Source organism: Lampetra fluviatilis, chromosome 14 (genome assembly GCF_964198595.1).
Source record: "Lampetra fluviatilis chromosome 14, kcLamFluv1.1, whole genome shotgun sequence".
NCBI lineage: Eukaryota > Metazoa > Chordata > Hyperoartia > Petromyzontiformes > Petromyzontidae > Lampetra > Lampetra fluviatilis.
In genome coordinates, this window is record NC_136288.1 from 12378333 (window position 1) to 12404641 (window position 26309).

The window sequence follows — 26309 nt, forward strand, 5'->3', positions numbered from 1 at the left end:
CTAACTCGCCTTTTGGCCCGTCCAAGGACGGGTGTATTGTAGTAAATCTGAAACTTGCAAGCGAAAAGCAGACCGCGACGTCATATTCATTGCATCCATTCGTGTGCAATTTGTAAAGGCCGCGGTGACACAAACTTATTTCATTTAAAGGTTAAAATCCCTTGTTCATCGTGACGTCCTTTTTACTTTGATGTCTCACCAGCGTCACGGAGATCGCGTGACGTGAGGGTTCTGCCTTTGTAGTGAGGGTTGTAAGTTGACGCCGAGGAGGGGGGAGGAGCTGTCACCGCCCCCCATGTGGAGTGACGTCAGCTGCTAATTGTTATGAATGGGGGGGGGGTGTCCATTTGGAGGCTGTCACTTGCTCATTAATGAGGGGGGGGGGGGGTGTCCATGTGGAGGACGTAACCTGCTCATGATTATTAATGAGTGGGGCTGGTCAATGTGGGGTGACGTAACGAGCGTTACACACAGACATTCTTGGCTCATCGTAGGTAATAATGGCGGGGTGTCCATTTGGAGGACGTCACCTGCTCATGAATATTAATGAGGGGGGCTGGTCAATGTGGGGTGACGTCACGAGCATTAAGGACAGACATTCCAGGGTGATTATAGTAGGTATTGGCTGTGTCAGGTGGTGGCGGATTTAACGACACATATTTCCGCGATCTAACTAAAAAAAACTGTATTTTGGATTAATTTTATTTTTGTTATTTTACCCGGCAAGGCTCACTGAGCTAAACAGCTATTTTTTTTAGAAGCGACCTGTCCACAAATGGCAGCTCAACGAAGCGGCTTATCGTCACGTGAAAATGTGTAGCAGCCAAACACTCTTTAATGGCATCTTGATTCTAAATGTGGCGGGTGACATGAAAGAAAAACCCTTACAATCTACGCGCTAAATTTGCGGACCCCGAAAATGCCCCACCATAGCGGGGCCATTATATATATTTTTTTCTTCCGGTAACGTTTTGCATGTGTCCCGCATCGCCCCACTCCAACAAAGCTTGTTAACACAAATTTCGCCCAATTTTCTGCCGAGCAGTTTAGCTGCGAGACGGCTTATTTTAAACACTAATTGCAACACCGGTGGCTTCGGCGAGGTTGGGCTAATTGATATCCCGTTGTAGAAGTGAATTACTTTCATATTTTCCAATTTTCTCACATCACCCGGAGCCAGTGAGGGCTTTTTTTAATTGAATGAAATATTTCTGGCGCGAATTATAGCCCACCATCAATTCTCCGCATTTGAGGGGGCAGTTTTTTCGACATCTTTATAGAAGCAAAAACAACAACGGGATTCAGTGGAGGTCGGGGCTTGGGCGGGAGGGGGGGGATGTAACGGTGACGTAATGCGTGAGACCTGAGTTCGATTCCCGGCTACGGCTCGCACCAGTGACGAGTTCATAACTGAACGTGTTCTGCCCCCCCCTCCACTTTCCTATCTCCCAGTGAGTGTACGACCTCCCCCACCCCCGCCTCCCTCACATAATTCACGCAGCTCTCGGAGGATTTCCATGCACGGCTCGATTTGCAGAACTGTAAAATTTACAGATTGTAAATAATGGGGCATTTGCCAGTTTTTTTTTAATTCAATGTGTTTCTTTGCTCCAGTAACACCATTTTGAGGGTCAGGATTCCAGTACCTGGAGATAATTAAATGAGGGGTTGGTGGGTGGGGGGTCAGAGATATGGGATATTAAAAGTGCAGTGCTTAATTACTTCATTTTTCAATATCATCACCCCTGACACCAATGCCCCGTGGTGTGGGATTATGAGGCCACGTCAATGAATGTTGTGGTTGCACATAAATAACATTGGGTCGGGGCAGGTCTTGTGCTGTGTGTGTCGGCCTCGCCTCGTACCCTTTTGACGCGCTCGGAGTGAGCCTAGCTGCCCGTTCGTGTAATTTAATCATGAATTAGAACAAATGCCTAAATAGAACGAGAAGGTCATCGCCCGCCACTGTCTGCATATGTACAATGTACATACCGTAGCCCAACAAAATGTATGTATTTCAAATGTAAATGCGCAGCCCTGCAATTTCTTGCTGACGCCACTGCTGGTGGAAGGGCCTCCACTCGAGGTAGTTCGAGAGGCAGCGAACCATCGAACAAAAACGGTGGTCACTGCATCGCGCGTTTTCAGATGCCTTTCTGCGGCCGTCTGGAACGCTCTTCCGATATTAGGAAGCCACTGGAGCTATACACTATTCCATCTAAATTGAAAACACGCGGCCACCTGCCAAATCCACTGACTTTGCGTGTCCAGTTATCCTGCTGGGTGGACAGAGGCAGTGGCAGAAATTTAAGAAACTGGCACCGTTTCAACTGCCGAGCCTGGAAATCGAATTGAACCGGCGACATTCTGGGTTGCAAATCCAGTGTGCTGATCATTCCAGCACTGTGGCAGAATTCCATGTAGGTATTTAAAAAAATGTATTTTCTTACCCCACGTACCTGAATAAGAATGTTTTCATTTTGCTAATACTTCTTCATGGTCGTCGACCTTAAACAATGATGGTGAAGTATGTCACGTTGCCTCGAGGTGGGCGGCGATGCCTGTGAATGCCACATATAGCTCTTCCACACGGTACAATGACAAGTAGTGTTGAACAAAAGCTGAAAGATTAACAAAATATGCGCGCTCGGAATGCACGCCAGACCTGTTTTATTGCTCCATCGCATGTTGTGAAATCTGCAGTCATCCTTGCGTTGTGTTTTTCTTGTAGTTTATTTTCTGTCTCATTCTTGAACTCGTGTGTTTTGGAGTTAGTGCACACCATGGGTCACCTAGAATGAATAAAACAAGGAGATGGTGCCAAATAGGGGACACAAATCCAAAGCAGTATGTGTGTGTGTTGAACTTCTTTCGCACCGTACGTAGCCAATCGCGCTAATCGGAGGTGCGGGGGAAAGACAACAAACGAAACGCAAAAAAACAGTTGTATCTGGATGATAAGTGGAATGCGATCAAACTGATGACATTAAGACACGTGCACGAGCAGGATTGAGTAGCTTCGGAAATGTCAAACCGATAATGAAACGCACAAATATGACTCGTCGAAGAAAAGTTTAGTTTTTCTCTCAATCATCGCATATAACCTGCCCGGACACGTGGATCGGAAACATGGGCGCTGACAGGACGTGGAACAAAAGCTGACGAGTTTACAAAGAAGCCTGGAGAGGGAAAGAGAGAGAGGGAGAGACAGAGAAGCGCACGCTTAGAATTGCACGGAGGGAGGGAGGTGGGGGGGGGTGCAGGAAGAGGAGCTTGTGGCTCAGGGGGAATGAGCGCAAAGCAAGTGGGGTTAGCGGCACACGACGCGAGAAAGAAGACCGGCCGGCGGTCAGAGGAGAGAACGCGCAAGCGAGGATGTGATCCCACCCCCCACCAACAACCCACCCACCAGCCCCACCGAGGATATGGAGCGATGGAATGGCCTCGAGTTCAGGTGCCCCTAGATGGATTGTTACACCTCGGGACCGTGAGATACGTCGATGGCTCCGGGAGGTCTCGTGTACCTTGACGGCGTGCATCGCGGATATCTCAAGACTTTTGTTACATCTCCCCCCCCCCACCACCCCTTCAATGTCCATACGTCACAGTAGGCATTGCGCATGCAATTAACGGCGCTCTTTTTTTGGAACATTGCTGTTGGAACACTTGATTTCATGAACGAGAAGCAGCCGGTGTGTGCACGATTCAATATAAATATATTTGTATATAATTACACGGCTTTGCAGCCGCGCTGTTATGATGAGCTCACTGGACTTGCAACCCAGAGGTCACTGCTTGGATCTGCCGACCTGGCGGTTAAAACAATGAACAAGAGTCTTAAATCGCACCCCCACCCCCCCATATTCATTTATATTATTTGGAGCAGTGGATCTTAGCATGGGGAGCGCGCACCCCATGGAGGTGCGAGACATGGCGAAGATTTTTTTGTAGGTAAATCATCAAAACACCAATTAAGCACAACTACTTTGCAAAGGCTGCAGCAAAAGTTAAGAATCGCTCGTCTAGATGGTGGCTCTCGAACTCGCCACTTGCAGGGCTGCACCTTTGCCTCGGGTGGCGGAGTTGGCGGGGGGGTAGGTTCTCCAGAACTCCCCACTTAAATTTCGATTCAAAGCTTTCGTGACTGCAGGGATTCATCTTCTTGCTTCTTTCGGTAAAGTCACGTAGAAGGGAAGTAATAAAATAATAAAAAATAAAACATAACAAATTAATTCTCACGACGCTTCGGCCACAACGCAAGCAGCCGTCTTCAGGTGGAAAACAGGTCTGTCTTCAGACTCTGCCTTCTCGACAGACCTGTTTTCCACCTGAAGACGGCTGCTTGCGTTGTGGCCGAAACTTCGTGAGAATTAATTTGTTATCTTTTATTTTTATTATTTTATAACTCCCCACCTGTTGCAGGGGAGGCCCAACACGTTTGGGAGACAGCGGCGCGCGCAAGGAATTGCAGGGCAGCACCTTTACCTGCCCACAACGGCGACAGCAAACATCAACCGCGCGTCGTGTGTGCAAGGTGGAGCGAGCTAGGGAGGGGATGCGGGGACACGGGATAGCAGGGACGGCTGTGCCCCCCCCCCTCCACACCCCCCCCCCCCCCCCCCGTTCAATGATCGCCTCATTAAATCGCGGCGTAGACTGCGTGCGGGGACGAGTCCGTGAGTCGTGAAGGACGACACGCGCTCCATTAGCCGACGCGGAGGGCTTGGCCACAGTGTCCGACAGGGAGGTGGCTCGTGTCTTGCCCCAGAGTGCGGTGGGGGGGGGGGTTTGATTCGGATGCGCTCCGTTAATCCGATTTCTGTCCCCCTCCTCCTCCCAACACAATCGATGGGCGCGGTAAATGCGGGAGGGCTGGGGGGTGGGGGATTATTGGATGCCGACGGAATGTTGGCGGTCGGTGGTTTGGTTGTAACGCGAGATTACGGCATAATGCGCACACCGTTCGTCCGCGCAAACAGGAAATGGTGATTCGCATGAATGTTCGGTGGCATTGTTATTCGCTCACCCCCCCCCCCCCTCAAAACCTCTTTGTAGGGGGACTTATCCCGGATTAGCATATATGAATGAATCCATTTGGCTGACACGCTTTGTGTCGTCGTCCAGGTGAGCGCTCACCGAGACAAGCAGAATTACAATTTGGCCGGAAAAAAACAATTCCCAAAAACTTGTGCGATTGTATACGCGAACGTATAATGTCATGGGGTGGAGCGGTGGCGCAGTGGTTAGCGCACTGCACGGCCACGGATGTAACATCGGCGGGGATTGATAATTTGAAACGAGTGAATGCTCGCCGCCCAACTCCTCGCCAACACGCAGTGACCAGCGTGGTGATGTATGGTCAGACAATCAACACGACTGACACTGTGTGGATTTACAAGGGGTGTAAATGATAATTATTGGTGCGAGGTGATACGGTGGTTCTGGGAGTCAGAGCACAGGGCCGGAATTGTTGAGATCCTGGGATTGTATTGGGATTTTTGCCGCCCGTGGTGTGATCGGGTCTTCAATGTGACGAGCTGATGAGTTGAAGTTGTTCTGGGACATCATCTTCCCACAAGGTGATGCGCTGTTCGCTGTGCCGCAGTGAATGGTGCCCGTGTTGTTGATGGAGGGTACTTGCCTATAACATCGGGCAACTCAGCGACGTTTGTTTAACAGGCCACGCAACGTGCTGATGAGTCTCGGAGGAGTCGAAGCCGATCCGAATATTTCCACCAACAAACTCTCCTGGACGACAAATCTGGAAAGCCATTATGGCAATGGGCTAAAACTAGGCCACTTGACAGGCGCGTTATTTTATTTATACTTGAAGAACCACTTTATTGTCTTTAAGTATATATATATTTTAAATAATTAACATCACACGTAAATATTTACATTTGCACCCCCCATCCCACTGCGGAGTGTTACACAGACTGCGAGTGCTGTTAGCGAGCTCCTATTAAGTCCGACTGCGGTCTGTGTGACGCACAACCCCAACAAACCCGCTTTCGTCTCTCCCCTGCTCATATTGTAAACACCCCATCAATGTATTCATTTCATGCTAAGTCGACTTTGGGGAGGCCCAGAACACCGGATTACCGCGAAATCGCAGTTATTGCGTCCGCCCATAAACCTCGCGACTGGGCTTGACATCCCTGGCTCGCCTAGGTCCAGAGTGGTGTAACCCGTTTGTGTCCGGAGATAACCCCCACGCGTATGAGAGGAGAACGGCTCAAAAATCCGCCGCACAGATGTGTGTGGTGTGTGTGGTGTGTGTGGAGTGTGGTGTGTGGAGTGTGGAGTGTGTGTGGTGTGTGGTGTGTGTGGTGTGTGTGGTGTGTGTGGTGTGTGGTGTGTGTGTGGTGTGTGTGGAGTGTGGAGTGTGGTGTGTGTGGTGTGTGTGGTGTGTGGTGTGTGTGGTGTGTGTGGTGTGTGGTGTGTGTGGTGTGTGTGGTGTGTGGTGTGTGTGTGTGGTGTGTGTGGTGTGTGTGTGGTGTGTGTGGAGTGTGGAGTGTGTGGTGTGTGTGGTGTGTGTGGTGTGTGGTGTGTGTGGTGTGTGTGGTGTGTGGTGTGTGTGGTGTGTGTGGTGTGTGGTGTGTGTGTGGTGTGTGTGGTGTGTGTGGAGTGTGGTGTGTGTGTGGTGTGTGTGGTGTGTGTGGTGTGTGTGGTGTGTGGTGTGTGTGTGGTGTGTGTGGTGTGTGTGGTGTGTGTGGTGTGTGGTGTGTGTGTGGTGTGTGTGGTGTGTGTGGAGTGTGGTGTGTGTGTGGTGTGTGTGGTGTGTGTGGTGTGTGTGTGTGTGGTGTGTGTGTGGTGTGTGTGGTGTGTGGTGTGTGTGTGTGGTGTGTGTGGTGTGTGTGTGTGTGGTGTGTGTGTGGTGTGTGTGGTGTGTGTGGTGTGTGGTGTGTGTGTGGTGTGTGTGGTGTGTGTGTGTGTGTGGTGTGTGTGTGTGTGGTGTGTGTGGTGTGTGTGGTGTGTGTGTGGTGTGTGTGGAGTGTGGTGTGTGTGGTGTGTGTGGTGTGTGTGGAGTGTGGTGTGTGTGTGGTGTGTGTGGTGTGTGTGGTGTGTGTGTGGTGTGTGTGGTGTGTGTGGTGTGTGTGGTGTGTGTGGTGTGTGTGTGGTGTGTGTGGAGTGTGTGGTGTGTGGTGTGTGTGTGGTGTGTGTGGTGTGTGTGGTGTGTGGTGTGTGTGTGGTGTGTGTGGTGTGTGTGTGGTGTGTGTGTGTGTGGTGTGTGTGGTGTGTGTGGTGTGTGTGGTGTGTGTGTGGTGTGTGTGGTGTGTGTGGTGTGTGGTGTGTGTGTGGTGTGTGTGTGTGTGTGGTGTGTGTGGTGTGTGGTGTGTGTGTGGTGTGTGTGGTGTGTGTGTGGTGTGTGTGGAGTGTGTGTGTGTGGTGTGTGTGGTGTGTGTGGTGTGTGTGGAGTGTGGTGTGTGGTGTGTGTGTGGAGTGTGTGGTGTGTGGTGTGTGTGTGGTGTGTGTGGTGTGTGTGTGTGTGTGGTGTGTGTGGTGTGTGGTGTGTGTGTGGTGTGTGTGGTGTGTGTGTGGTGTGTGTGGAGTGTGGTGTGTGTGGTGTGTGTGGTGTGTGTGGAGTGTGGTGTGTGTGTGGTGTGTGTGGTGTGTGTGGTGTGTGTGTGTGTGGTGTGTGTGTGGTGTGTGTGGTGTGTGGTGTGTGTGTGGTGTGTGTGGTGTGTGTGTGTGTGGTGTGTGTGTGGTGTGTGTGGTGTGTGTGGTGTGTGGTGTGTGGTGTGTGTGTGGTGTGTGTGGTGTGTGTGGTGTGTGTGGAGTGTGTGTGTGTGTGTGGAGTGTGGAGCGTGGAGTGTGTGTGGTGTGTGTGGTGTGTGTGTGTGTGGTGTGTGTGTGGTGTGTGTGGTGTGTGGTGTGTGTGTGGTGTGTGTGGTGTGTGTGTGTGTGGTGTGTGTGTGGTGTGTGTGGTGTGTGTGGTGTGTGGTGTGTGTGTGGTGTGTGTGGTGTGTGTGGAGTGTGGAGCGTGGAGTGTGTGTGGTGTGTGTGGTGTGTGTGGTGTGTGTGTGTGTGGTGTGTGTGTGGTGTGGTGTGTGTGGTGTGTGTGGTGTGTGTGTGTGTGGTGTGTGTGGTGTGTGTGGTGTGTGTGTGTGTGTGGTGTGTGTGTGGTGTGTGTGGTGTGTGTGGTGTGTGTGTGTGTGGTGTGTGTGGTGTGTGTGGTGTGTGTGGTGTGTGTGGTGTGTGTGGAGTGTGGAGTGTGTGTGTGTGTGGTGTGTGTGGAGTGTGGTGTGTGTGTGTGTGTGGTGTGTGTGGTGTGTGTGGTGTGTGTTGTGTGTGTGTGTGTGGTGTGTGTGGTGTGTGTGGTGTGTGTGTGTGTGTGGTGTGTGTGTGGTGTGGTGTGTGTGGTGTGTGTGGTGTGTGGTGTGTGTGTGGTGTGTGTGGTGTGTGTGTGTGTGTGTGGTGTGTGTGGTGTGTGTGGAGTGTGTGTGGTGTGTATGGTGTGTGGTGTGTGGTGTGTGTGTGGTGTGTGTGGTGTGTGTGGTGTGTGTGGTGTGTGTGGAGTGTGTGTGGTGTGTGGTGTGTGTGGTGTGTGTGGTGTGTGTGGTGTGTGTGGTGTGTGGAGTGTGGTGTGTGTGGAGTGTGGTGTGTGGTGTGTGTGTGGTGTGTGTGTGGTGTGTGCGTGGGGTGTGTGGTGTATATGGTGTGTGGTGTGTGTGTGGTGTGTGTGTGTGGTGTGTGTGTGTGGTGTGTGTGTGGTGTGTGTGTGGTGTGTGTGTGGTGTGTGTGTGGTGTGTGTGGAGTGTGGTATGTGGTGTGTGGAGTGTGGTGTGTGTGGAGTGTGGTGGAGTGTGTTGTGTGTTGTGTGGAGTGTGGTATGTGGTGTGTGGAGTGTGGTGTGTGTGGAGTGTGGTGGAGTGTGTTGTGTGTTGTGTGGAGTATGGTGTGTGGTGTGTGGAGTGTGTGGTGTGGAGTCTGGAGCCAAGTGCGAGACAACATCGCTCCCTCCTCGGAGTGGCTTGCGGTGGTGAGGAGGATGAGGAGGAGGAGAGGTGCGCTCTGGAGAGAGCGAGAGAGAGAGCGACACCCCCACACACATCCCCCCCCTTACCCCCACAGCCAATGGAGCGGAGCAGCTGGACAGGGCACCAACTGTGGTGCACGTTGCCGCCTGCTCCACCACGCAGCAGCTGCAGCTGCAGCAGCAGCAGGCTGAGCCTGCGCCCGTTGTAGAAGCAGCGAGAGCGATGGGAGGCTGCTGCTGCTGCTGCTAGGATGGAGTGAAATGCGCCGCGATTTTATTCATTGTTTTTTTTTTTACCCTGCGTTTTATTTTGCGCCGATTGATTTGTGTTTAATGTCCGCGTTTTAATCGATTTCTTTTAAGTAGCGGTTGTAGCAATACTCAATTCTAATAATACCAGCCACGCGTGATTTCCACCAACTACACATCACACGCATTGCACACACACGCACGCACACGCACGCACACGCACGCACACACACGCACGCACACACACACACGCACACACACACACACACGCACGCACACACACGCACGTTACCTGTTACTCTCACGTCTCGGCCTCGCGCCGGGCGCGCCCCGAATGAGCGGAGCGCGCCCAGCGAGAAGACTCCGAGGCGCGCCGCGCGACGCGCGGATGGCTCGCGGCCACCGCCGGCTCCGATGAAGATCAGAGACAAAGACCCCGTCGAGCTCCTGGGACTTTCCACCCTGCAACTCACCGCGGCGCACGCGGCCATGAACGGCACGGGCGTTCCGCAGGGACTCCTCGACTCCCGGCGAACGAGCGCCGTCTCGTCGGCCGGCGGCATCATCGGCGGCGGCGGAGCGCTGTCCGCCTCCGCCTCTCTCGCCGAACGCGGCGGCTCTCGGGAAAGGCTCTCTCCCATGAGCCCTTCTCCCCGGGGTCTCGGTGGCACCGCTTGCACCCTACGAGACGGCATCAGCCTCCTGCCCGGCTCCGCCGAGGTGAACGCACGCGTGACTCTGCTCGGCAAGCCGCTGACGGGTGCGCGCGCGTCCAGGAGGCACGCCGGGTACCGACGTCTGCAGAACTCCCTCTACAACCTGTTGGAGCGACCGCGCGGATGGGCGTTTGCCTATCACACGTTCGTGTGAGTACCCGTCTCTGCGTGTGCGCGCGCGCGTCTGTGTGTTCCGTTGATCTCTGTCGGTGTCTCGTGTCTGTCTCTGTGTCTGTCTTTCCCCCCCGTCGGTGCGCGTGGCTTTGTCTCTGGTTGTCACTCGTTCTCTCTCTCTCTCTCTAGTTCTCTCTCTCTCTTGTTCTCTCTGTCAGTCTCTTGCTGTCGAGGGCTGTATGTCCTGTTCTCTGTCTCCGTGACTCTGTAACTTGTCTGTTGTTCTGTCCGTGTCGCTGTATGTCTCCTCTTTCTCGTACGTTGTCTCACCGTGTCTCCTGTTCTCTCTGTGTCTGTGTATCCTGTTCTCTCTCTCTGTTCCCTGTTCTCTCCTCCGGCTCTCTCGCTGTCTCATCTTCTCTGTGTATGCTCCTCCGTCTGTGTCACATATTCAATGTCGCCGCTGCCCTTCCCTTGTCTGCTGCTCACTCATTCTGTTTGCTTGTTCAGGCATTCACCGATCGTGCATTGCCTTCGCGCGAGAGTTGATGTCACAACGCACGTGTGGCGCACACGTGCGTACGGATGCACACGTGCGCACACGCTCGCCGTTTACGCACACGTGTGCGCACACAAGCGTGCAGGCGTACACGAGCAACTCCATCGTAGGCAAAGTGCAGATTTCCGAGCGCAAAAAGCCGGAACGCGTCTCACGTGCACACAACGCGCGTCCACAAGGTGCGTTCACCAATTCCCACGTGCACGCGTGCGCACGCGTTCACGCGCATCGATTATAATCGTGCCCACGTGCACAGGCATACTCATTGATGCAGGCGTGCGCATAGAATAGTGTACCTGTACTCGATTGTTGGGGCAAGTGCTGTTAGCGAGCACCTATTAAGGCGGGGGCACGGCACACGATGGGATGGGGTGGCAGGAACCACGCCCGGCCGTCGTTGTCTCCCCAATGATGATGTTTACACATCGCAACAAGTACTCGTTTAAGGCTGAGTCGACCTACGGTAGGCCCAGCACCGATTCAGATATTCGTCCCCGAGGTTGGCTATGAGCTGAAATCGAACTCGGGTCGCCGGGTTCGTAACGAAGTGGAGGAGCTCATCGCTTTCGTACTGCTCCATCCTCCATTCACACGCAATAGCCTTCACCAGACGGTTGGGACAAGTGCTGCTATAGCGATCATTTATTCATTCAGGCCAGAACCACGCCCGGCCACCCATGTCTCCTCAGTGGCGGTGTTCACGCACCGAACCAGGTATTCATTTGAGGCTGAGTCGACCTCGGAGAGGCCCAGGACCGGCTCAGATAATCATCACCGGTGTTGGCCGTGAGCGGGATTCGAACTCGGATCACCGGGTTCGTAGCGCGTGCACGCGCCCACACACGCGCGCGCACACAAACACAAATACAAACAAATATCCCCCGTATAGCCTCAACATACTGTAGGGACATGTGCTGTTAGCGAGTGCCTATGAACACATGCGCGTACGCGCCCACCGCTCACACGCACCACCACTTTGCAATGCATTTTATTCGTAATAACAGGGCGCACGGATGGCTCCGTGCGTCATCCAACGAGTCTCATCCAATCGCTCTCATCGCCGGGCAGCAGGGCGGCAAGCTCGCGTGAAGCTGCAAACTCCACCGCTTGGGTCGCGACAGGCTTGGTGTCGTTGACCCCCCCCTCCCACCTCATCCAGTGCTAACGAACGGGACGATGCTTCGTGCTGTTTAAGAGCCAGAGCTGGGTGGGAGGGGTGTGAGGGGTGGGAGCTTTTTTTGTGTCATACCGAGGGCTGAACGTGGACGGTCGATCCTTTGCCGGTCAAACCGCACGTGGATGGATACGAGCCGCCTTATAGCCTCATCCAGTAACAACGAGGCGATCGAGCGCAACACAAAAACAACAACAACAACAACAAAAACACACAACCGCGATGTACATTGCCGGGTTGGAAAATAATCCCCCCGTTAGTTTACGATGAGTCCTGCACGGCCAATACGCTGGAAATCGCGGATGAAAATCGTTGGAGGGCCGTTTCTAAGCGCGGTGTGACCGTGGTGTCTTCGCATGGATCACGATCGCGTGAAATGAAGTCGCGGATCGCGTCTGGCTGGCGAGCTGCAGGCTTCCTTGGTGGCGAGATGTTAACTACCTCGCCTGGTATGCAGGAGGTCCGTGGGCTCGATCCCCCAACCGGACGCCTGCTGCTGTATATTTGGAGTTTGCTGTGTCTCTCTCTCCCCGTGGTCGCGTGGATTCTTCTGCAGTTTCCCCTCCACGTTCAGAACCAACGTGCGTGTTGATTATTTGGCCGCTATAAATTCCCACGTGATAGAAGCCACTTTGTTAAGCTGGGATTTGTGATAGCCAGGTCGCTTCTGGGAGATAAAATAAATTAGCAGCTGTTTAGCTCAGTGGGCCTTAACTGGTAAAATGTAAAAAAAAAACTGAATTGATGAATGAAACTAAATATTTCCGACGCGTGCTCAAGCACGGGGCTCGATCGCTTCCCTGCTCTCGAGTGAGCCGTGTGCTCGCGAACAGCACTTGCCCCAACAGGCTCTTAAGGCTATACGGGAGATCTTTGTCTTTGTTTTTGGGGGGGGGGGGGTGTGACGTTAACACACCGCACAATGAAACACGGCCTACCTCAGTTCGATTCCCGCTCACGGCCAACATCGGTGACGAATATCTGAACCGGTCCTGGACCTCCACCGAGGTCGACTCAGCCTCAAATGAGTACCTGGTGTCGTACTGGAGAGACAAAGACGGCCGGGCGTGGTGTTGGCCACTCACCCCCCTCGTATGCTCACTAACAGCACTTGCCCCAGTAGCCTGCGAAGGCTATACGGGCGGTCTTTCTGGGTAGCGGGGGGAGCGAGGGGGTTTTGGGTAAATGATTTAATCGTCATCATCAGCCATGGTCGATCCTCCTCCCCTTAAGCCGTCGCCAAATTCCGCGATTCTGCAATTAAATTCACGGCCCACCTAGAATCCCTCCACGAGTTGATTCCATCGCTCCATCTCCCCTCTCGAAAGGAATGTTTGACCATCATCGCTTCGAGTTACGGCTCCCGCCCAAGCCCATACTTTTTATTCACAGTTCGAACGATTATCACGAACTTGCGTATGTCCTCAAAACCACGTGTTCCTCTTAATCTTGTAATGTCATTCCAAACGCGTGTCTCTCTGCGCTTCTGTGCGCTCTCTTCGGCAGTTCTGTTCTGTATATATTTTTTTCCTTAATGGCCACATCTGACCCGTTCAATGACCACAAATCTGAACCACAATTCAGAGCAGATATAGCACCGATTAATGGAGCGCCCTAAGCCTGTGAACCAACCACGCAGCGTGTGCCACATCTATTCAGATGTAAACAGAGAGTTAGCTAAGCAGATATTCGCATGGATTGGTGACCGCAATGTACGAAAAGGTTGCCATATGGATTGACTGGCTTTTCGTGGTGGAAGGTAGAGAGGGCAGGACGGACAGCAAACTCCATCGGTGTGTCATGTAGACCACAGAACTTTTATGATTTTCGCCGTTACCAACTCGCACTGACCAGTGTGGTGAAGTATGGTCAAACAACGCTCACGGCCCGCACAGAGGTGGGTGATGGGTGGTGGGTGGTGGGTGGGGGGTGAAGAGCCTCATCCAGCAATGGAATGACAAAAGGGCTGAGCGTGGATATACGGCATACATTCGACCACATCTGAAGATGCTGTACAAAATCTGGGCATATTCATTGCAGAGAGGCGGTCAATCACAGGCGGGGGGGGGGGGGGGAAATGAAGTTATTGAGCCTGGGACATGAATAGGATCAGGAGGTCGAATGGCTTGGGGGAGGAAGGGAGTTCCGGACTTTGGGGGCAGCAGAGGAGAATGAGCGACCTCCCACCGAGTGTGGTGCTGTGGTCTGCTGTGTGTGTGTTAGTGTGCACATGTTTTTGTGTGCGTGTGTTTGTAGGGAAGGCAATGTGTGTGCGCGTGAGTGTGTGTATGGGTGCTACTCGCTCACAGCACTTGCCCCAACAGTCCGTTAAGGCTATGCCGGGGAGGGGAACTCTGTCTTGTGTGCGTGTGTGTCGGCGTGGTGCTGACCACCCACCCGTTCGCTCTTCAAAGGTGCTCGCTAATAGCCCTTTGCCCCAAAAGTTTGTTAAGGCTATGGGGGGGGGGGGGTGATAATCGTCTTTGTCTGGGCTATATGGTGTATCGTTGTCTTGAGTGTGTGCGCGTGTACACGTGTTTCTGTGTGGCTTTGCATGTGCGTGTGTCTGTGTTTGTGGGGAGCGGTAGTGTAGCGGTTAGCGCGCTGCGCTATGAACCCAGTTCGATTGCCGCTCACAGACAATACCATTGACGTTTATCTGAACCAGCCACGAGCCTTCCCTAGGTCGACTCAGCCTCAAATGAGTAACTGGGGCGCTGTGTAAACATCGCCACTTAGAGACAAAGACGACCGGGTGTGGTGCTGGCCACCCACCATCCCAACCCATCGTTGCGCCGTGCCGCCCTCCATCAGCGCCCGCTAACAGCACTTGCCCCAACAGTCCGTTAAGGCTATACGGGGGTGGGGGGATATTTGTCTTTGTTGTGTTTTCGCGTGTTCGTTCGTATGTGCGTGCGTGTGTGGAGTGCACAGATGTTTAAACCCGTGACACCAAAATGCACGACAATCGATACGCATACGCATCACTCTCTGAAATCGACGTTGGGGGGGGGGGGGTTATTGACTCTGGCACCTAAAGCAAGACTCAGGGACGGCTCGTTTGATGAGGATAGATGGCCTTGTGTCATACACAGAGACAAAAATCCCCCGTATAGCCTGAACAGACTGTAGGGGCAAGTGCTATTAGCGAGCACCTATGAAGGCCGGAACGGTACACGAGGGGGTGGGTGGCCAGCACCACGCTCGACCGCCTTTGTCTCCCCAGTGGCGATGTTTACACACCGCACCAGGAGAGGCCCAAGGACCGGCTCAGATAATCGTCACTGTTGTCGGCCGTGAGCGGGAATCAAACTCGGGTCGCCAGGTTCGGAGCGCAGAGTAGCGCTAACCACGACGCTACCACTCGTGTCTCACACACACCACACACACCACACACACCACACACCACACGCGTGTCACCCGTAAACTCTCCAGAACGAGGAATTCATGTCACAGCTACGGAGTACTCGCGTGTGCGTGAGACGGCAGGCGAAGAGCCGTGTCCGTGATGTGCCGTGGCCGGGTGAATGAATGCGAGGCTGAAATCGGAGCGTGACCTCCCCGACTCTGGGCGGCTGGCGGCTCTTGGGAGCGGTGGCGGTGTCGGTGGGCAGCGCGTTGCGCAAAGAAAATCCCAAATTCGAGTCCCCCCCACACTGGCGACCAATAGCAGCGGCGAATATCGGAATTGGTCCCGGCCTTAATACGAGTGCTTTGTGAAAACGGCAGCACTGGGGAGACAAAGGCGGTCTTCATCTGTGCTCACTAACTGAACTTGCCCTTGCCCCCCCCCCTCCACAAAGAAACTATACTTGGCCTGGGGGATCTTTTGCCTTTGTATTTGAATCTACAGTGCGCGGGATGAACACGACCCGCGAACTGCCCTTAGTTTTTTTAGCGCGGCCCGCTTTAGCCGCCATACGTGGCGTGCGCACGACCCATTAACGAATATAAATGATATATATGTGTGTGTGTGTGGGGGGAGGGGGGGGGGCTATTGGCACGGGCCGTGCTATCATCGCCAGCAACTGCTAGGGTGATAACGCGCATGATAACACGCTCAATCAATGCGCATTGAGCTCTGAAACCCTCTCGCGATGCGATTGCAATACAATGCAAATTGATTGCCCTTTAATTCGCCGGATGCATCGTTGGGCTCCCTGGAGATTTTCGCTTCCTTGCCGCTCAAATTTTATTGTTTATTCCGTCCCCGAGCAATCCACGCACGCGTCAGTGGCTCTCACCTGACATTGGGAGCGCGGATTTTGCACGAGATCGCACGTGCAAGCAAAGACAAAAGATGCCCCCGTGTAGCCTTAACAGACTGTAGGGGCAAGTGCTGTTGGCGAGCACCTATGGCACACGAGGGGGCGGGTGGCCAACACCACGCCCGGCCGCCTTTGTCTCCCGAGATGTCTAAACATCGCCATCAGGTACTCATTTGAGGCTGAGTCGACCTAGGGGAGGCCCAGGACCGGTTCAGATAACCATCACAGGTGTTGGCTGTGAGAGGGAATCGAACCCTGGTCGCCAGGTTAAGAGCGCAGCGTGCTCACCGATACACCACCGCTCCCCACACACAGACACACCGACACACCGACACACCAAGATCCCCCGTATAGCCTTAACAGACTGTAGGGGCAAGTGCTGTTAGCGAGCACCTATGAAGGCCGGAACGGTACACGAGGGGGTTGGTGGCCAGCACCACGCCCGACCGCCTTTGTCTCCCCAGTGGCGATGTTTACACACCGCACCAGGTACTCATTTGAGGCTGAGTCGACCTAGGGGAGGCCCAGGAACCGGTTCAGATAATCGTCACTGGTGTTTGCCGTGAGCGGGAATCGAAACCCGGGTGGCCAGGTCCGTAGTGCAGCGCGCTAACCACTACACCACCGCTCCCCGACACACAGACACACCGACAAACCGACAGACAGACACAGACACACAGACAGACACGTGTAAATCACCGGCCAAGTGGGTTAATTACAAACCACGGTGCATTACGGAAGCAAAACAAAACATCACTCGCCGCCGTGAATAAGTAATGAAAGGGAGGAGAAAGCAATTTGTCAGCGTAACGATTTCTAATTTTATCAAATGAACCCGCCCCCCCCACCCCCCAAACAAACGCCAGCGCGTGGTGCTCTATGAGAGGTAAATGTGTCTGCATTTTGTTTTCTCTCCCCCGATAGCGTTTCTCACGGCGTGACATCGCCACGCCGATTATTGACCTGTAATCCAATAGAGCCACCACTCCCTTTTGTTGTTTTGTTTTTGCTTTTTTGTGTGTAACGGCGAGGACACAGTGGTGGCATTGCGATGCTCGTCTTGGGGGGCGGGAGGGGTGAGAGGTTAAATGCTCATCAACAACAATAAAAAATTAACCCGTAAAAACAAAGTTTTTCACAATAAATCCTTCATATGCGTGGCGGCTAGAGTCCTCTCGTCCTCTGGCTTGAGATGGCTGCCACCTACGGGTCAAATGATTGCCTGCCACCATTAAGCAATTGGTAATTAAATATAATTTTTTTCCCTAAAAAGTGTAAAGTTATGGAAAAAAAATCACGAAAATCAATTGTCACGCACAACGAGTCTGTGTGCAAAATGTCAGCTCGATTGGATCACGGGAAGTGGGTTAAAAAACGACCGAAATATTTGCACGGTCGTAAGCGCGCAAGCAAGCAAGCAAGTGAACTTAATATAAAGGATTTAATAAAGGATTTAAAAATTCCGTATAGAAAGGTAAGCAACCAGCTTGCTGTGCTGCCACCTACTGGGCCACCTTGAGATCCCATGAACTGCTGTGGTGAATGTCGCGGCCACGAGTGGCTGTTGGGAGTCATTGCGACTCGCTGCAAAAACTTTGCAAGAATAACACATTATTATAATTATTGCAAATACTGCTTATTCATTTTCAACCCTTTGCCAATACACTTCTGGATGAAAACCGCTCCACGGCAATGTCGGTCGTAAGGGTTTTGTTTGACCATACTTCACCGGTACCGGTAGTGAATAATTTCAGGAGCATTGGTTCAACAAGTTTTGCTTCGAAGCATTACCCATATCTTACACGAGGTCCTTGCCCATAACATTTGCAAGTTCACCAGCATCGATTCAAGCAAGCCCGACTTTGCTGATGGGACACTGGGTGTTGAAACCGTTGCAGCGTTTTGCTTGTGTCGAACCAATTCTGCTTAATAAAATCCACGCCCCAGAAGGCCGTGCGGCTGGCTGATGGAATGCGTAAAAAAAACACGTGATTTTTTTGCACGTGGAACGCACACATATCGGATGGAGGCGTATTCTCTGCGTATGAATTGTTCCTTTTCGACTTCACTTTGTTTAAACTGCAAGTCTCGAGCGAGCTTCCACAGCGCGTGCCCGATGCATTGGAATCGACCACAGGCGAGAGAGATTCTGTGACTCTCATCTCAATACGAGGCACAAGTAACGCGATGATGATGATGATGCTGGCTTCATTGGCATTGCTGCACAAGTGCAAATAATTAAACAACGTTTTAAGCTCAGACTTTTTTTTTGCTAAAACATCCGCATGGATTTTCTCCAGCATGCATGACATGAGGGTTCCACCTTTACCTACCTAATGGACATCTGTGAAAAAAATAGCTTCATAGCTCATCGGATTCCTCCAGTATAAAATGAATGTTTTGATTATATTTGTGATTTACCAATCATAAACGTCCTCGTTCTTTCGTGTTCCCATCGCTTGTTCGGAATTTTGTAATCGTCCGTGCGCTGTGTTCCCTAATTTCTTTTCTCATTCTCGCGCTCATGCTGCATCTTACGTGGGTCGTGCATCACTTGTCAGGGACACAACTGCACAACAGCAGCCACGGTAGCGAGATGTGAACTACCTCGCCTGGTATACAGGAGGTCGTCGGTTCGATCCGGACCCTGACTCTCTGTATATTTGGAGTGTGCATGTCTCTCTCTCTTTCTCCCCCGTGGTTGCGTGGATTTTTTTCTCCGGGTCCTCCTGTTGTTTCCTCCACAGTGAGAATCAACATCACGCCTTTGCATAATTTGGCTGCAATAAATTTTCACGTGATAAGCCACTTCGTTTAGCTATCATCTGTGGCTCGGTCACTGCTGAAAAAGCGCTGTATAGCTCAGTGGGTCGTACCTGATAAAACACAATATTATTTTAGTTTATTTGTTGAAGGTGGACTGCGACCAAACTGATGAGATTAAGAAGTGCGCAAGCGCAGGGTTGAGTACATTTGTAAAATGACAAACTGATAAGAATGAAAACGTACCAATAATATGCCTCGAGAAGAAGGTCTTCAATCATTGCATATAACCTGATTTGACACGTGGATCAGAAACATTGGTATTGCCAGAACGTGGAGAAAGAAACTGAAAAGTTTACAAGGAAGCTTGGAGGGAGAGGAGTGCACGCTTGGACTTACACGGAGAGGCGAGAAGAGGAACACGTGGATGTGCAGAACGGTGTGAGCACGGGTGGCTACGTACGGTGCAAAAAAAGTGCGTACATAATGTTGATGCCAGCGGATGGACGAGACTGGCGATTGAATGAAAGCCACAGCAGAGACCACGCTGGATATGTCAACCGCTGCCAGAGACGGAGCGATGAAATCAGCTCATATTCAAAGAGTGAAATGCATTGTGGCTTAGCCGGACGGTGCAGGATGACAATTGAGCAGTGGATGATGGTAATGATGATGAGGGCTGCGGTTCGTGCTAAAGCTCTGGTTAGAGATACAGTTTTGTCGGGCGATGGTTTTCATGCTGGCATCACTCAGTGGTCAACTGTAACTGAGCATGAGATATTGTCACGACGAAGTCGACGAAATCCGAATGTTGCCACGTGTGTTGGCTAGAATCGGAATGATGCCACGTTTATACTCTTTGGTTCTTTCGGTAAAGTCACGTAGGTGAAAATAAAAATAATAAAATAAAAATGAAAATTCTAGATTTGAAGCTTTCGTGACTGCAATGATTCATATTCTTAGGTTTTTCGGTAAAGTCACGTAGGTAAAACATTAAAATTAATAAAAGTAAAATAAAATAAAAATCACGACGTTTCGGAGGCAACACAAGCCTCCGTCTTCAGGTGGAACCGTCACAGCCACGACAGCTGTATCAAGTAAATGAGAGATTGCAGGAGCTACCACTCCCCCCTCTCCAACCATTATATAAACGGAGTGGTAGCTCCTGCAATCTCTCATTTACTTGATACAGCTGTCGTGGCTGTGACGGTTCCACCTGAAGACGGAGGCTTGTGTTGCCTCCGAAACGTCGTGATTTTTATTTTATTTTACTTTTATTAATTTTAATGTTTTACCTACGTGACTTTACCGAAAAATGAAAATAACTAAATTAATTCACGACGTTTCGGGCGCAACACAAGCGTCCGTCATCAGGTGGGGACAGCCATCAACGAAAACAGTTGCTGAGGTTTGCCAAAGAGATGACTCTGACAAGGGATTATATAGCTGAGGAGGGGGGGACGAGGACAGGGTGAGTGTGGGGGCGGGGTGTGGGCTGGAGAGGAGCGGAAAGGCTGATACTAAAGCTCGACAAACTGCCGTGACACGTTGGGTGGGGGGGGAGTTGGGGGCAAAGGTCGCAACCGGGTACCTGATACCCGTACCCTACCCGATACCCAGCTACCCGTACCCAGCCGGGTACGGGTACCCGTTTGCGACCCTGGTGCGGCCGGGTACGGGTAGACCGTGAGTCACTGGTGAGTAACTGTTTGTCACTCATTTCCCAACGTCTTGTCTCTTCTCACAATTCAAGTTCCTCGAATCAACCCACCCGCGCCTGCAACATGGCTTTATCCCAGAGGTCGCAATCAGGTACCCGATACCCGTACCCTACCCGTACCCGGCCGGGTATGGGTAGGGTACGGGTACGGCCGGGTACGGGTACCCGTTTGCGACCCTGGTGCGGCCGGGTACGAGTAAGGAATCAAAACACGTTTGCGACCTCTGGTTGGGGGACGACTCTGCAGGAACGAAACACTGCACGGCAAATGTCCAAGTGATGGGAGTGAGCAGGGCTGGGAGTAAAAGATTGGAGATGTGGATATGAATGTAAATTATAAGGCAGCTAATGTTTAACTTGGTTAATAACATCCTTCCAATGATTGCTCAATTTGAATCCATATTCTCGGTTGAAGTTATGTATATGTTTGTATATCTGGATGGCTTCATGGACAAATCTTTGGTGGTATCCAGACGGCTTGCAGAGCACTTTGGTATCGGAGAAAACAATAACATGAGAGCCCACAGCGGTGTAGCAGTGGTCAGCCACGGCGGAAGAGTTCGTCCTGCCGTGTTTCAAATCTGCCTCGTGCTCGCGAATACGGTCTGATACAAGTAGTTTCGTTTCCCCCAATGTAACAATCACCACAAATGCAACTCAGTTTGTAGACTCCAGGGTACTGCAAGTCAGGAATGACATCCTTTACGGATGGGATCAGATCACGGATTTTGTGTACTCTACTGAATCGGACCTGGATCTTGTGTTTGTTTAAGATTTTGGAATTTTTTTTGGTAACGCCTGCTATGTATGGTAACGTGATGGTTTTGCTCGGAGTCTCAGGGGGTTGTTTCTCCATGGTTGGAGAAACAGCTTTGCGGATAATATGGTCCGAATATCCATTCATCGTAAGGGCCCGGTGTACGTGTTCCAATTCACTGGCCAGGTGGTGTTGGTCAGAAATGCAGTGGGCCCTATGGTGTAGTGTTTTGACGAGGGAATTCTTCTGTGCCGGATGGTGGTGGGAATCAGGTTTCAGATAGGAATCTGTGTGGGTGGCCTTCCTGTAGACAGAATGTCCCAAAGAGCCATTAGGCCTCCTCTCAAACAGAACATCCAAGAATGGTAGCTTCCCCCCCACTCCTCAGCTATATAATCCCTTGTCAGAGTCATCTTTTTGGCATACCTCAGCAACTGTTTTCGCTGTTGGTTGTCCCCACCTGATGATGGACGCTTGTGTTGCGCCCGAAACGTCGTGATTTAATGTAGTTATCTTTATTTTCACCTACGTGACTTTACCGAAAGAACCAAAGAGTATGGATCCTTGCAGTCACGAAAACTTCAAATCTAGATGCCACGTTTGTTGGCTCGAATCGGAATGGTGCCACGTGTGTTGGCTAGAATCGGAAAGGATGCCACATTGGCAGGCTTTAGTCCAGGGGTGGGCAGCCAAAACAACAAAGAAGAGCCATATTTTTAGAATTCAGGAAGAACCTAAATATTGCAAGAGCCGCAATGCACGAGAATACTCGACGTTGGGTCCTTAATACATAATAAATATCGGTGTCACGAAGCAGTCCCCTAAAGAGTCGCATGCGGCTCCAGTGCTGCAGGTTGCCCACCCCTGCTTGAGTCAGAATGATGCCACATTTGTAGACTTGAATCGGAATATGAATGCCCTGATAGTGGTATTGCCTTTGTGCTGTTCGCCTTTTGGCGTTCTCTGGTCTAACACCGGTTGAAACTAGGCCCTAAAAAAGGCTGTCCTCTGGTGTAGACCAATCACTTTCAAAGACAATGCACATATTACAAGAGTATATTTTGTTTGCATGTTCAGCACAAATATGTGTGGTTAATGCAGACACGATTCCTTGCAAAAAGGTTTCTGTTTGGTGTTTCAACATCTTCACGCCTGCTGTTTTATTGCCAGAAAGGGCAACGCCTATTCTTATACTTGAATCGGAATGATCCCACGTTGGCAGGCTTTAGTCATCGGCTCGAATTGGGTCACTTGGCAAGGATTGACCTCTGCCCCCGGGGGTGACGGGGTGGATGGGTGGGTGGGTGGATGGCAATAGACGTCCACAACTGGAAGAAGAAATTCGATTTAAAAATAATAATTCGCGTATTCGGGTTCGACTGTTCACCACGTGCATCGGTTCGCGTTTGTAGTTTAATAAAAAAAGAATAACTACTGCATGAGCGCTTCATTTAACTTTGTTTTAATCAAGTTTCAGCCACGGTTTTGTTTCGAATTGGAGCGCTAATAAGGCAAAACGGATTCCGAGTTGGCGGTGCACCGCGTGATGGATCGCGGGTTAATTTGCCGGTCGGGGAGCATCGATCCGTCACGGCTGGAAGGAAGCGAAAAAAAATAAAATGACTCGGAAGACACGGAAACATGCGGGGGGAGTGGGGGGGGGGCGGGGTTCTGTCACGGAGACGTTTCGCAAATTCGTTCGCACCTCTTGCGGGCTCGGCTGCACCGACATCATCGGCATGCGCTGAGATGGGTAAACAACAAAATAAAATACAAAGTCTGGAGACGCACTGGAGTGGGACACGTGATTAACGGCGTGCGAAGTGCTCCCGATTTTTTGGTTTAGGAATGTTACGACGATGATGATGGTGGTGATGATAATGATGACGGCGACGATGTGACCGTAGCTTATAAAAATAAAACGCATGTGTGCTGTGTCTTCAACGATCGCCAGTGATAGACAGAACCAGGATGGAGGAGGTCGCCGTACACGGTACAGACTATTGGGTCTAAAACACGAGGAAGAACAAAGAATGCCCCACCATAGTTGTGATCGAGAACAGGAAAAAGCATCAAATCAGAGAGAGATACAAAGGGAAGAAGAGAGAATTGAGAGAGAGAGAGAGTGGAGTGTACGATGTTAGGAAGCCACTGGAGCTATGCATTTTTAAACGTCGATTGAAAACGAATTTCTTTAAAACTGCTTTTTGTGTTTAGTGTGTTGTCCTTCCCCCCCGCACCCCGCATCTCCGATGAGAATGGTTGGCTACGTACGGTGCGAAAGAAGTTCAACATGCACATGTACACTCACCCACTCGCTCACGCAACTCACGGTTGGCGACGTACGGTGCAAAAGAAGCCCAGCGGGCGAGCCTCGATCGTGATTTAATTTGCGCCAGCTCTGATGGTGACCGCACGCCTCACCCCAGCTCGCTGAATCTCTCTCTCGTTTCGTCACTGGAGGCTCAGTTGCACTTGCTGGCCCGTGCTGGATTTGGGCGAAAACAATTTGATGGCACGGCTTTAATGATGGCACGACACAGATAGAGACGCCGACGATTGCGCGTGTGTGTTTGTGTTTCATGCAGCAAAATACACTTTTTCTTTCGGTCCAGGCAAACGGAGCAGCTCTGCTCACGAAGTTTGGCTCTTTCAGTGTCAGCGGGAGACGCAAATGTTGTTTTGTTTCCTCTCTACAATCGTCTGCGTGCATCGCGTTATGAATACATTTCGCAAAATGTTTTTTTTTTGAAGACTTTGCAGTTTTTTACCTGGATTTTTCTGTATGCGCATAGTCACTTTAAGATGTTTTCTGGTTCATGTTTTTGTTTGTTGCGGTTGCACCCGATTCAAGAGCCGAATGGCTCACAGGGCTATACCAAATAAATGAAACTGAAGTAATGCTGCAGTGCGGAGTTTTGCGGAGGCGGTAAGATACATGTGCCCCTGCGCACGCAAAGGACCAAGGTACCCCGTGTAGCCTTGACAGACTGTTGGGGGCAAGTGCTGTGAGCGAGCACATGAAGGACGGAACAGCCAACACCACGCCCGGGCCGCCTTTGTCTCCCTAGTGGCGGTATTACAACACCGCACAAGGCACTCATTTGAGGCTGAGTCGACCTAGGGGAGGCCGAGGACCGGTCAAATAATCGTAACTGGTGTTGGCCGTGAGCGGAATCGAACCTGGGTCGACAAGTTCGTAGCGCAGCGCGATGAGCCCTACACTACCGCACCCCAGTGCGGAGTTTTGCCGAGATGATAAGATATGTAAAAATAGGGTTTATTCTTTCCGGCAATGTTAAGATGTGAAAACACCAAACAGAAACCTTTTGCAAGGTGAACATGCAAACAAAAAAAGCATGCTCTGTCGTATATGCATTGTCTTTGAAACTGGTGCATTTCCTACCAGAGCAAGTTTTTTTGCTTTCATGTTCACCACAGATATATGTGGTGCATGCAGACATGATTCCTTGCAAAAGATTTCAGTGCGGTGTTTAAATATCTTAACACAGCTGTTTTATTGCCAGAAAGGGTAAAACCTATTCTCATATTTTTATCCTGGCATGGGAGGCCCCGTGATGATAAGATGTGTGCACACGCACGCACGCACAATAAACATAAACAAACAAACGAATGTTGGAGATCGAGCTTAGCGCTTTGAAAGTTGTGTTATAACAAACTTCAGTGCGGGCTTGGTGGTGGTGCATTAGGCGCTCACCTTCGCACGCCAGCTACGCGGGTTGGGGACCCCATGATCATTGCGGTTTCATTCGGAATTTAACAAGTTTTCGCCGCCAATTTCTAGACAAGCTTCGAGCAGCTGCAAAGTAATTACAAGGGCGCAATTGATGCGTGCAATGATGAGGCACAAGGCAAACAGATGTCATTTTTTTGTGGTGTGTGTGGAAGTTAATTCCACCCACGGGGGTTTTGTTATTTTTTTACGCTCATCCCGACTACCCCACCCAGCCCCCCTTCGTGCCCACCTCAACGCATCCCAGTTGGGCTGTTGGCGCCCTGTTATGAGATACCACCGGTGCTCTGCACTTTTAAATCGTCAAGCTTGAAAACTCATTTCTTTAGAACTGATTTTTATGTCTTAGTGTGTTGTTCTCCCCCCCCCCCGCACCTCAAATTAACACGGTTGGTCACGTACGGTGCGAAAAGAAGTTCAACATACGCGCACACACACTTCCGTTCCGAAGTCTCGCCGCGCTGTGCGCCTCGTGTGCCCGAGAAAGGGCCATCGAAGAGATGTTTCACGATGACCTCCCTCCCCCTCCCCTCCCCTCCCCTCCCCTCCCCTCCCTCCGTCCCTCCATCCCTCCTTCCCCTCTCTCCCTCCCCTCCCCCTCCCTCCCTCCGTCCCTCCATCCCTCCCATCCCTCCCCACCCTCCTTCCCTCCCTCCCCTCTCTCCCTCCCCCCTCCCCTCCCTCTCCCCTCCCCTCCCTCCCACCCTCCTTCCCTCCGTCCCTCCCCTCTCTTCCCTCCCCTCCCTCCCTCCATCCGTCCCTCTATCCCTCCCTCCCTCCCCTCCCTCCCCACCCCTCCTTCCCTCCCCTCTCTCCCCTCTCTCCCCCCCCTCCCTCCCTCTCCCTCCCTCTCCTCCAAAAAACATCCTTTGAATGGCATTCTTATCCAATGCAGTCAGAAGGGTCACGCCTACCCGTACACCTGTCGCACTCGACGCTTTAAAAGTGCAGAGCTGGAATATACCCAAAGTGCAACGTCAAATGTAATTCCACGGATAGTTTGTGTCTGGACTGAGACCATCGCCATCGCTTGACGCGGAGTTTAAAACAACAGGCGCTGATTTCCAGTGTCCGTCCCAGCCCTCTCCACCTGGCCGCATCAAATGGATGCACCACAGTTCGGTCGATTGGCATTTGCTGTGCGGTGGCGTTAAGTGTGGGTGCTCTCTCTGGCCAGCATGAAGGAGAACACCCTCTAATGGGGGTCTATCCATCAGCAGCGGCGTGAGCAAGCCATTGCAGGGCTGCGCCCTCA

The 26309-nt window shown here is 51.5% G+C and overlaps 1 protein-coding gene across 1 annotated transcript in view; it reads left to right on the forward strand.

Moving 5' to 3' along the window:
• The first annotated feature begins 9215 nt into the window (after positions 1-9215).
• Positions 9216-26309, forward strand: part of LOC144935887 (potassium voltage-gated channel subfamily KQT member 4-like) — a 125283-nt gene continuing 108189 nt past the window's right edge. Inside the window, exon 1 of the mRNA XM_078862739.1 lies at positions 9216-10095. Coding sequence (XP_078718865.1) covers positions 9644-10095 — 452 coding nt within the window. The 5' untranslated portion in view covers positions 9216-9643. The remainder of the gene's footprint in view (positions 10096-26309) is intronic.